The 12,375-nt window shown below is 41.3% G+C and overlaps 1 protein-coding gene across 2 annotated transcripts in view; it reads right to left on the bottom strand.

Moving 5' to 3' along the window:
• Positions 1–12,375, bottom strand: part of tcf7l1a (transcription factor 7 like 1a) — a 32,156-nt gene that overhangs the window by 16,701 nt on the left and 3,080 nt on the right. For both annotated transcript variants that reach the window (XM_061876213.1, XM_061876211.1), the window contains exons 2-3: positions 10,461–10,530; positions 3,685–3,812 (exon numbers count right to left, since the gene is read on the bottom strand). In XM_061876213.1, coding sequence (XP_061732197.1) covers positions 3,685–3,812; positions 10,461–10,530 — 198 coding nt within the window. The remainder of the gene's footprint in view (positions 1–3,684; positions 3,813–10,460; positions 10,531–12,375) is intronic.

Genomic DNA, 12,375 nt, shown 5'->3' with positions numbered 1-12,375 from the left:
ATTAGTTTCTTATGCAGTGTATTTTATTAGTTGTTATTGTTATTAGTATTTATTTTCGTAATCAGCCTGACCGAAGCCTTGATAATAATCTTTGTGATTAACCGGTTTGCAAATAATTTGACAAGGTTTCTTCTATTAAACTGTAAGTAGGTCAGATACAATTATTGACAATGATTAAAATCAAATGGTACTAATTCAGTGTTCATACTTGAGTGGAAAAGGTAAAAAAGGTTAAGAAACCCTGCTCGAAAGCAGTGATTCTCAAACTGTGGTATGTGTACCACTAGTGGTACGCGGGCTCCACCTAGCGGTACGCCAAATAATTACTTGATTGAAGTACAGAATTGTATTTTCCTATATTCAAACTCAGTGTTACTCTTCAAGCTGTGTGTAATGTTACCATGGCCAAAATAGTAAATATTATTGTTAAATAAAAACTATCCCTGGTTTATAATAAATACTTGGGCCTACCATCCATCCATCCATTTTCTACCGCTTGTCCCTTTCGGGGTGGCTGGAGCCTATCTCAGCTGCATTCGGGCGGAAGGCGGGGTACACCCTGGACAAGTTCCCACCTCATCGCATGGTACTTGGTCCTACCACGCTATTGTACCGTATTTTTCGGACTATAAGTCACAGTTTTTTTCATAGCGACTTATACTCAGGAGCAACTTATGTGTGAAATTATTAACACATTACGGTAAAATATCAAATAATATTATTTAGCTCGTTCACGTAAGAGACTAGACGTATAAGATTTCATGGGATTTAGTGATTAGGAGTGACAGATAGTTTGGTAAAGGTATAGCATGTTCTATATGTTATAGTTATTTGAATGACTCTTACCATAATATGTTAGGTTTACATAGCAGGCACCTTCTCAGTTGGTTATTTATGCCTCATATAACGTACACTTATTCAGCCTGTTGTTCACTATTCTTTATTTATTTTAAATTGCCTTTCAAATATCTATTCTTGGTGTTGGGTTTTATCAAATACATTTCCCCAAAAAATGTGACTTATACTCCAGTGCGACTTATATATGTTTTTTCCAATCCAATCCACTTTATTTATATAGCACATTTAAACAACAATAACGTTTCTTAAGTGCTGCACAGCCATGTTAAAAACAATATTAATTTTCCCTCTTTATTATGCATTTCCGGCAGGTGCGACTTATACTGCGGAGCGACTTATACTCCGAAAAATACAGTATTTTAATGTTGGTCACAATGGTGGTACTTGGAGAGCCAAGTTTTTTTCTGAGGTGGTACTTGGTGAAGTTTCAGAACCATTGCTCTAAAGCAGGGGTAGGGAACCTGCGGCTCTAGAGCCAGATGTGGCTCTTTTGATGACTGCTTCTGGCTCTCAGATAAATCTTAGCTGACATTGCTTAACCCGATAAGTAATAAATGATTCCGCTGGTAATCACAGGGTTAAAAATAACGTTCGAAATTAAAAACATTCTCATGCATTTTATGGGACGGCGAGGCTCAGTGGGAGAGTGGCCGTGCGCAACCCGAGGGTCCCTGGTTCAAATCCCACCTAGAACCAACTTCGTCACGTCCGTTGTGTCCTGAGCAAGACACTTCACCCTTGCTCCTGATGGGTGCTGGTTGGCGCCTTGCATGGCAGCTCCCTCCATCAGTGTGTGAATGTGTGTGTGAATGGGTAAATGTGGAAGTAGTGTCAAAGCGCTTTGTGTACCTTGAAGGTAGAAAAGCGCTATACAAGTACAACCCATTTATTTATTTATTATTTATTCCATCAATCCAAGAAGTTGCATTAATGGTAAGAAGTATTTCATTTATTATTTGTCAGCTTCAGAATAACAATGTTATTAAAAAAGAATAAGAGACTTATTATACTCTAAAAATGTTAGTCTAACTTAAAAATGCGCACATTTAGTTGTATTCAGTGTTAAAAAATATTGGTAACACTTTAGTATGGGGAACATATTCTAAGTAACAAAGACTTAATTAAGAGTTATTTGGACACTAGGGGACCATATAAGGGTTAGGGTTACTAATAAGCAATAATTCTGAGGTTATAAGGGAAGACTCTTAGTTAATGGCTTACTGCTTGTAAAATAAGGCCATGCAGAAAAAGGCATTAATAAGTACTTAAAAATGACTAATTAAGAGCCAATATGTTACGAATTTATTTCTGTTATGCTGATGACACCCAACTCTACATGCCCCTAAAGCTGACCAACATGCCGGATTGTAGTCAGCTGGAGGCGTGTCTTAATGAAATTAAACAATGGATGTCCGCTAACTTTTTGCAACTCAATGCCAAAAAAATGGAAATGCTGATTATCGGTCCTGCTAGACACCGACCTCTATTTAATAATACAACTCTAACATTTGACAACCAAACAATTAAACAAGGCGACTCGGTAAAGAATCTGGGTATTATCTTCGACCCAACTCTCTCCTTTGAGGCACTCATTAAAAGCGTTACTAAAACGGCCTTCTTTCATCTCCGTAATATCGCTAAAATTCGCTCCATTCTGTCCACTAAAGACGCTGAGATCATTATTCATGCGTTTGTTACGTCTCGCCTCGATTACTGTAACGTATTATTTTCGGGTCTCCCCATGTCTAGCATTAAAAGATTACAGTTGGTACAAAATGCGGCTACTAGACTTTTGACAAGAACAAGAAAGTTTGATCACATTACGCCTGTGCTGGCTCACCTGCACTGGCTTCCTGTGCACTTAAGATGTGACTTTAAGGTTTTACTACTTACGTATAAAATACTACACGGTCTAGCTCCATCCTATCTTGCCGATTGTATTGTACCATATGTCCCGGCAAGAAATCTGCGTTCAAAGGACTCCGGCTTATTAGTGATTCCCAAAGCCCAAAAAAAGTCTGCGGGCTATAGAGCTTTTTCATTTCGGGCTCCAGTACTCTGGAATGCCCTCCCGGTAACAGTTCGAGATGCTACCTCAGTAGAAGCATTTAAGTCTCACCTAAAAACTCATTTGTATACTCTAGCCTTGAAATAGACTCCCTTTTTAGACCAGTTGATCTGCAGTTTCTTTTCTTTTTCTTCTATGTCCCACTCTCCCTTGTGGAGGGGGTCCGGTCCGATCTGGTGGCCATGTACTGCTCGCCTGTGTATCGGCTGGGGACATCTCTGCGCTGCTGATCCGCCTCCGCTTGGGATGGTTTCCTGCTGGCTCCGCTGTGAACGGGACTCTCGCTGCTGTGTTGGATCCGCTTTGGACTGGACTCTTGCGACTGTGTTGGATCCACTATGGATTGAACTTTCACAATATTATGTATCATGCTCGACATCCATTGCTTTCCTCCTCTCCAAGGTTCTCATAGTCATCATTGTCACCGATGTCCCACTGGGTGTGAGTTTTCCTTGCCCTTATGTCGTTGTGGTTTGTGCAGCCCTTTGAGACACTAGTGATTTAGGGCTATATAAGTAAATATTGATTGATTGATTGAATTTGCATGTTAATAAGCAACTAATTCATGGTGAATATGTTCCCCATATCAAAATATTACCAAAATATAATATGGCTCTCACGGAAATACGTTTTTAAAATATTTGGCTTTCATGGCTCTCTCAGCCAAAAAGGTTCCCGACCCCTGCTCTAAAGGCTTTGTTGGAATACCAACCCACCCGTGAGGTGGGTGGACACGGTGTGAAATCATGCTCACTTACCGCACGTGTGCCCGCTGCCAGGCCTCCGCCGGCCAGATACGGCCCGCATAGGTCTGGGATCATGAAGAAGGGGTATCCCATGTAGGGCGGCGGCTGGAAGAGACCCGCAGCCTGGTGTCTCCGCAGCACTGTGTGATAGGGACACATTAGATGAGTGGACATGGGCGTTAAAGGGACATGTTAGTTAAAGAGACATTTGTTTGTTTAATGGTCATCTGGTAGAGGGGCGAACAGACAGTTTAATGGACATTAGTAAGTAAGTTAAAAGAGACACGTTAGTTACATGGACACAATAGTTAAAGGGACATGAGATAAGTGGATATGTTCGTCAAAGGGATACATTAAATAGTTGAACACGTTAGATCAGGGGTAGGGAACCTATGGCTCGCGAGCCAGATGTGGCTCTTTTGATGACTGCATCTGGCTCTCTGATAAATCTGAGCTGACATTGCTTAACACGATAAGTCATGAATAATTCCAATTGTAATCACAGTGTTAAAAATAACGTTCAAAATATAAAACATTCTCATGCATTTTTAATCCATCCATCCGTTTTCTACTGCACTTGTTCAATAATTTGCGTTAAAGGTAAGAAGTTATTTATTTATTATTGGTTAGTGTGGGGCTTGCCCTCCTGGCGGTTCTTCAGACCGCCTGTTTCAGGGTTACAATATTGTTTTATTTTTCAATTAGTCTCTCAGTTGCTTTCCAGCAATTGTCTTTTTCTCTTTCGTTCTCGCTCGCGCTCTGGCTCCAGCCTCAGCCCCAACCCCGTCTCTCCTCCTGGCTGCCGCTTATAACAGAGCGACAGGTGATTAGATAAGAAGGCCCAGGTGGGCCTTCTACACACCTGTCGCTGATTTCAAGGCCGATCCTGGCAACACCCTGCTTCGCTGCAGGCCCGCAGGCCACGCCCCCTCCACATTTAGCTTCAGAATAACAATGTTATTACAAAGAATAAGAGACCTATTATACTCTAGAAATGTCGGTTTTACTTAAAAATGCACACGTTTAGTTGTGTTCAGTGTTAAACAAATATATGGGTCTTAAGTAAATACATTATAAAATATTTGGCTTCTTGGCTCTTCCAGTCAAAAAGGTTCCCGACCCCTGCGTTAGATAAAGGGACATGTTAGTAAAAAGGGCATTTGTTAGTTGACATTAGTTAGTTGGACACTTTAGTTAAAAGGCCATGTTTGTTATTTAAAGAGCCATGTTAGGTCTGTAAAAAATTTGCGAATTAAAGGGCCAAGTTATCTTTAGGGACATTAGTTAGGTAGGCATGAAGCTAATTAAATGACTGAGTTAGTTTTAGGGAAATTGTTCTGTAGATATAAAGCAAACGGGTCGAGTTAGTTAAAGTACATGTAGAGTGAAAAACACAAGTTTCCTTTATATTGAAGCTATCTATTTTGATATATATCTGATGTATGAGAACGGAAGACTCCCAACGTTTGCGAGTAAATAGATATGATCAAGATAGTATCAATCTCAGGGAGATTCCCCAGCCATTTTGAGAGATATTGAGCTGGCCAGACACGTCGTTGCGTGACAGAGGTAGGAACCACCGGCCCCTTCATCACCAACAACGCAAATCATGCAGACTTTGTGAGAGCCAACAAGGACTACTTTGGGAAAAATGATGATCCATAAACGTATGTTGTTGATTCTGAATACAACAAGGATGAGCTAAAACTTTTAGAAGCTCTGCTAGACAGATGCAGTTTTAGTGAAACACCAAGCATCACGAAACAAGAAATACGAACACAATAAAACGGTCTGCTCTGACTTCGACAACAACTGATAGGATGTCCATATCCTCCCATTTATATGAAGAATTAACTTATGATACACACAAAGGGTTAACAAGGAAAAGTCTCCCTGACGACGCTGTCTTCGGTTGTGTGTGTTTGTCTCCATCTCAGAGTATGAATTGAATGTCACAGATGAACAACTTCCAGATGTACGGCTAAATCCTCGTAATATCCAGATGAGAAAGATGATTTATAATCTACAATAACTTTGACGAGCTGACACGCGATTGATTGAGACTTTTATTAGTAGATTGCACAGTACAGTACATATTCCGTACAATTGACCACTAAATGGTAACACCCCAATATGTTTGTCAACTTGTTTAAGTCGGGGTCCACGTTGATCAATTCATGGTAATGATGATGCAGGAGCAGAAGGACATCGCGGCCAGATCACAGGGTTACTTAGCTGTGTGTTATCAATATTGTCTGTCTGCGTTAGCGCCTATAATAACAACAAGATCGCTTTAATATTCGGTTAATATTCATATTCAGTCTATCCTAGCCCGATCGCTGCTAGCACCGGACATGCCCTCTTTTGCTAGCATGCTAGCAGCGACCGGGCTAGGATAGACTGACCATACGTCCTCTTTTCACCGGACATGTCTTCATTTGCGGGGCTGTCAGGACAGAGTTTCTTAAATGCCTGAAATGTCCCGCATTTTGAGTTATGGTTGCGTGTATTAACAATGTACGTTCAGGGCTAAGAAGGGGTTAAAAACAAAACACATTGTGCGCGTAAAAGCAGCATTCGTGAGGGAGGGGCAGAGACCGGGAGAGTTATGATAAACGCGCATGGGTCTCCAGGCTCTGCTTTATATCCATAGATTTATCAGATTTAATTTTTTATTATCTATGGCAGGGGTTTCAAAAACGTGGGCTGGAGGCCATTTGCGGCCCAAAGCAAATGTTTTAAAGGCCCACAGCACATTATAAAAATACTGATCCGCCTCCGCTTGGGATGGTTTCCTGCTGGCTCCGCTGTGAACGGGACTCTCGCTGCTGTGTTGGATCCGCTTTGGACTGGACTCTCGCGACTGTGTTGGATCCATTATGGATTGAACTTTCACAGTATCATGTTAGACCCGCTCGACATCCATTGCTTACCTCCTCTCCAAGGTTCTCATAGTCATCATTGTCACCGACGTCCCACTGGGTGTGAGTTTTCCTTGCCCTTATGTGGGCCTACCGAGGATGTCGTAGTGGTTTGTGCAGCCCTTTGAGACACTAGTGATTTAGGGCTATATAAGTAAACATTGATTGATTGATTGATATTAAAAATAAAAACATAACAAAAGTTAAATTAAAAAGCTCGAAAGTTAAATGTAATTTAGAAAAAGTTGCAATGTTGACTAATAAAACAAAGCTGTTTTTTTTTCTTTCAAACTGTCATTGGTCAAAACATAATATTGAATCAAAATCAATGTTATTATGAATTATTGACCTATCCAAGGTTGCCATTACTTCACATCAAATATTCCACTAAGAAAAATATTTTTGGTGGAAGATTTTGCAAATTTGGTAAATAAATAACCCCCAAAAAATATTTTGTTGTTTTCTTACTGTACCAAAGATGAACCGAGGTACGTACTGAACCGAAATTTTGTGTACCGTTACACCCCTAGTTTTAACGCAGTTTCTTTTAGCTGCTGGCATTACACTACATGCTCTACTCGCTCTTTCCTGTCTCTCCTTCTCACAGACAGCAAGCGCGCCTTCTTACATACGTCACGTCATAACTCACATACGTATACGCCCCCCGCGGAGCAGAGAGGTAGCAGCATGGGTAACTTTTGCTGTGATGCTAGCGTCGGGCGAGTGGTAATACGAGAGAGAGAAGGTGCGAATCTGGTAACAAATGAAGAAGGAATTAATTCCCCCAAAAAACAGCAGGGGGTCCATCGTCTGGCGGTGGTTTTGCTTCAAGTGGGAATATGTCGAACATCCATCCATCATCTTCCGCTTATCCGAGGTCGGGTCGCGGGGGCAACAGCCTAAGCAGGGAAACCCAGACTTCCCTCTCCCCAGCCACTTCGTCTAGCTCTTCCCGGGGGATCCCGAGGCGTTCCCAGGCCAGCCGGGAGACATAGTCTTCCCAACGTGTCCTGGGTCTTCCCAGTGGCCTCCTACTGGTTGGACGTGCCTTAGACACCTCCCTAGGGAGGCGTTCGGGTGGCATCCTGACCAGATGCCCGAACCACCTCATCTGGCTCCTCTCCATGTGGAGGAGCAGCGGCTTTACTTTGAGTTCCTCCCGGATGGCAGAGCTTCTCACCCTATCTCTAATGGAGAGACCCACCACACGGCGGAGGAAACTCATTTGGGCCGCTTGTACCCGTGATCTTATCCTTTCGGTCATGACCCAAAGCTCATGACCATAGGTGAGGATGGGAACGTAGATCGACCGGTAAATTGAGAGCTTTGCCTTCCGGCTCAGCTCCTTCTTTACCACAACGGATCGGTATAACGTCCGCATTACTGAAGACGCAGCACCGATCCGCCTGTCGATCTCATGATCCACTCTTCCCTCACTCGTGAACAAGACTCCTATATACTTGAACTCCTCCACTTGGGGCAGGGTCTCCTCCCCAACCCAGAGATGGCATTCCACCCTTTTCCGGGCGAGAACCATGGACTCGGACTTGGAGGTGCTGATTCTCATTCCGGTCGCTTCACACTCGGCTGCGAACCAATCCAGTGAGAGCTGAAGATCCCGGTCAGATGAAGCCATCAGGACCACATCATCTGCAAAAAGCAGAGACCTAATCCTGCGGTTACCAAACCGGAACCCCTCAACGCCTTGACTGCGCCTAGAAATTCTGTCCATAAAAGTTATGAACAGAATTGGTGACAAAGGACAGCCTTGGTGGAGTCCAACCCTCACTGGAAATGTGTCGAACAGACAACCGTAATTTAATAACATAAAAAAATAGCATTACTGATCATATGTAGCATCCTTTGAAAAGTCACCTGCTAGAGCAGGGGTCGGGAACATTTTTGGCTGACAGAGCCATAAAAGCCAAATATTTTAAAAATGTATTTCCGTGAGATCCATATTATATTTTGGTAATATTTTGATATAAGGAACATATTCACCATTAATCAGTTGCTTGTTAACATGCAAATTTGTAACATATTGGCTCTTAATTAGTCATTTTTAAGTACTTATTAATGCCTTTTTCTGCATGGCCTTATTTTACAAGCAGTAAGCCATTAACTAAGAGTCTTCCCTCAATTACCTCAGAATTATTGCTTGTTAGTAACCCTAACCCTTATATGGTCCCCTAGTGTCCAAATAACTCTTAATTAAGTCTTTGTTACTTCGAATATGTTCCCCATACTAAAGTGTTACCAATATTTTTTAACACTGAATACAACTAAATGTGTGCATTTTTAAGTTGGACTAACAATTTTAGAGTATAGTAAGTCTCTTCTTCTTTTTAATAACATTGTTATTCTGAAGCTATACCAACAATAAATAAAATACTTCTTACCATAAATGCGACTTCTTGGATTGATGGAATAAAATGCATGAGAATGTTTTTAATTTTGAATGTTATTTTTAACCCTGTGATTACCAGCGGAATCATTAATTACTTATCGTGTTAAGCAATGTCAGTTAAGATTTATCTGAGAGCCAGATGCAGTCATCAAAAGAGCCACATCTGGCTCTAGAGCCGCAGGTTCCCTACCCCTGTGCTAGAGAATGAAGAGTGCATACTCCGCATGTCAACATCTCCATTCGATGTCACACACCAACAAAATGCAGATCAAAATAGTGATTTTTTGAGTTGTGATTTCCTTCTCTGCATGAAAGTTTAAAATGAGCATATATTAATGCAGTATGAAGAAGAATGTTGTAATGTAGACACATAGAATCATCATACTGCTGTGATTATATGCATCAAGTGTTGATTCAAGGCCATGGCAAAATATTGAGATATATATCATGGATCGCGATATGGTGTAGAACAGGGGTCGGCAACCCAAAACTGTTGAAAGAGCCATATTGGACCAAAAATACAAAAACAAATCCGTCTGGAGCCGCAAAAAATTAAAAGCCATATTACATACAGATAGTGTGTCATGAGATATAAATTTAATGATGAGGACTTAAAATAAACTAAATGAGCTCAAATATAGCTACAAATGAGGCATAATGATGCAATATGGTCATACAGCTAGCCTAAATAGCATGCTAGCATCGATTAGCTTGCAGTCATACCGTGACCAAATATGTCTGATTAGCACTCCACATAAGTCAATAACATCAACAAAACTCACCTTTGTGCATTCATGCACAACGTTAAAAGTTTGGTGGACGAAATGAGACAGAAAAATAAGTGGCATAAAACACATCTTAGAAAGTCGGAGAAATTTATAAATGTAAACAAACTAGGGTGAGTTCAAGGACCGCCAAAATTAGTAGGACAAAACGGCGCTCACCAAATACTCAAATCAATGGAAAATGTTTAATATAAACAGTGTGCTTTATAACAATTAAGATGGTTTGTGTCATGTTTGTCCTCCTCCAGAAACCATATTTAAACAAAAAATGTTTTTTTCCCCTCATCTTTTTCCATTTTCATATATTTTTGAAAAAGCTCCCGAGAGCCACAAGGGCGGCGCTAAAGAGCCGTGGGTTGCCGACTCCTGGCCTAGAAATATCGTGATGTTAAATAAAGGCCATATACCGCCCAGCCCTACTTTAAAATATCGCGATAATAAAAAAAACCCACATCGCCCAGCCCTAAATGGAGTATTTCAAGATTACCCTGCCAAGCTCCACATTATTATGATTATTGATTTGCAGAAAATATTTTTTGGGGACCAATTAGAAGAAGTTGCATAATTTCTCACGGCACACCAGACAATATCTCACGGTGTGCCGCGGCACAGTGGTTGAAAATCCACTGATGTAAACAACAAGGTGTCAGGTCGTGGTTAAAGACTTGCTGGTACCTTCTCCGAACAGCTGGTTCTGTCTGGCCCGGCTCGCAACGTCCGGGTCGGTCCTGGCTCGCCTGTCCGCCTACATACATACATACATACATGCATACACGCATACACGCACACACACACACACACACACACACACACACACACACACACACACACACACACACACACACACACACACACACACACACACACACACACACACACACACACACACACACACACACACACACACACACACACACACACACACACACACACACACACACACACACACACACACACACACACACACACACACACACACACACACACACACAGAATAGAGTTTTATTGTCATTATTGCAGTGAACAGGTTTAAAGAACAACGAAATTGGAGCAGATCCCCTTAGGTGCATATAAAATATGGTAATAAAAATAGTAAAAAAAAGTTAGAAATGAGAGATGTATCTACATATATGTTTATATATCCACACAGATGCATATATGCATACATATGAATATGTATCCACACATACATATAACATTATTGCACATTATAGTCCGAAAAAATTTAAAACTATTTTTAAAACATGACACATGATGGACATATTGTGCTCACTCAGTGCCTGTTTAATGCAGATACATACATACATACATACATACATACATACATACATACATACACACATACAGTGGGACAAAAAAGTATTTAGTCAAGTGCAAGTTCTCCCACTTAAAATGATGACAGAGGTCTGTAATTTTCATCGTAGGTACACTTCAACTGTGAGAGACATAATGTGAAAAAAGAATCCAGGAATTCACACTGTAGGAATTTTAAAGAATTTATTTGTAAATTATGGTAGAAAATAAGTATTTGGTCAACCATTCAAAGCTCTCACTGATGGAAGGAGGTTTTGGCTCAAAATCTCTCGATACATGGTCCCATTCATTCTTTCCTTAACACGATCAGTCGTCCTGTCCCCTTAGCAGAAAAACAGCCCCAAAGCATGATGTTTCCACCCCCATGCTTCACAGTAGGTATGGTGTTCTTGGGATGCAACTCAGTATTCTTCTTCCTCCAAACACGACGAGTTGAGTTTATACCAAAAAGTTCTATTTTGGTTTCATCTGACCACATGACAGTCTCCCAAATCATCCATGTATCCATTTTGGTATAAACTCAACTCGTCGTGTTTGGAGAAAGAAGAATACTGAGTTGCATCCCAAGAACACCAGACCTACTGTGAAGCATGGGGGTGGAAAGATCATGCTTTGGGGCTGTTTTTCTGCTAAGGGGGCAGGACGATTGATCCGTGTTAAAGGGGAACATTATCACCAGACCTATGTAAGCGTCAATATATACCTTGATGGTGCAGAAAAAAGACCATACATTTTTTTTACTGATTTCCGAACTCCAAATGGGTGAATTTTGGCGAATTAAACGCCTTTCTGTTTATCGCTCTGGAGGCGATGACGTCAGAATGTGACGTCGCCGAGGTAATACAGCCGCCATTTTCATTTTCAACACATTACAAACACCGGGTCTCAGCTCTGTTATTTTCCGTTTTTTCGACTATTTTTTGGAACCTTGGAGACATCATGCCTAGACGGTGTGTTGTCGGAGGGTGTAACAACACTAACATGGAGGGATTCAAGTTGCACCACTGGCCCGAAGATGCCAAAGTGTCTGCCGCCAGACCCCCATTGAATGTGCCAGAGTGTCTCCACATTTGACCGGCGATGACAGACATGGCACAGAGATGTATGGATAACCTGCAGATGCATTTGCAACGATAAAGTCAATGAAATCACAAAGGTGAGTTTTGTTGATGTTGACTTATGTGCTAATCAGACATATTTGGTCGCGGGGTGACTGCCAGCTAATCGATGCTAACATGCTACGCTAATCGATGCTAACATGCTACGCTACTCGACG

Source organism: Nerophis ophidion, linkage group LG17 (genome assembly GCF_033978795.1).
Source record: "Nerophis ophidion isolate RoL-2023_Sa linkage group LG17, RoL_Noph_v1.0, whole genome shotgun sequence".
Taxonomy (NCBI): domain Eukaryota; kingdom Metazoa; phylum Chordata; class Actinopteri; order Syngnathiformes; family Syngnathidae; genus Nerophis; species Nerophis ophidion.
The sequence above is the reverse complement of the archived record's forward strand: the minus strand, read 5'-3'. Positions and strand labels throughout refer to the sequence as shown.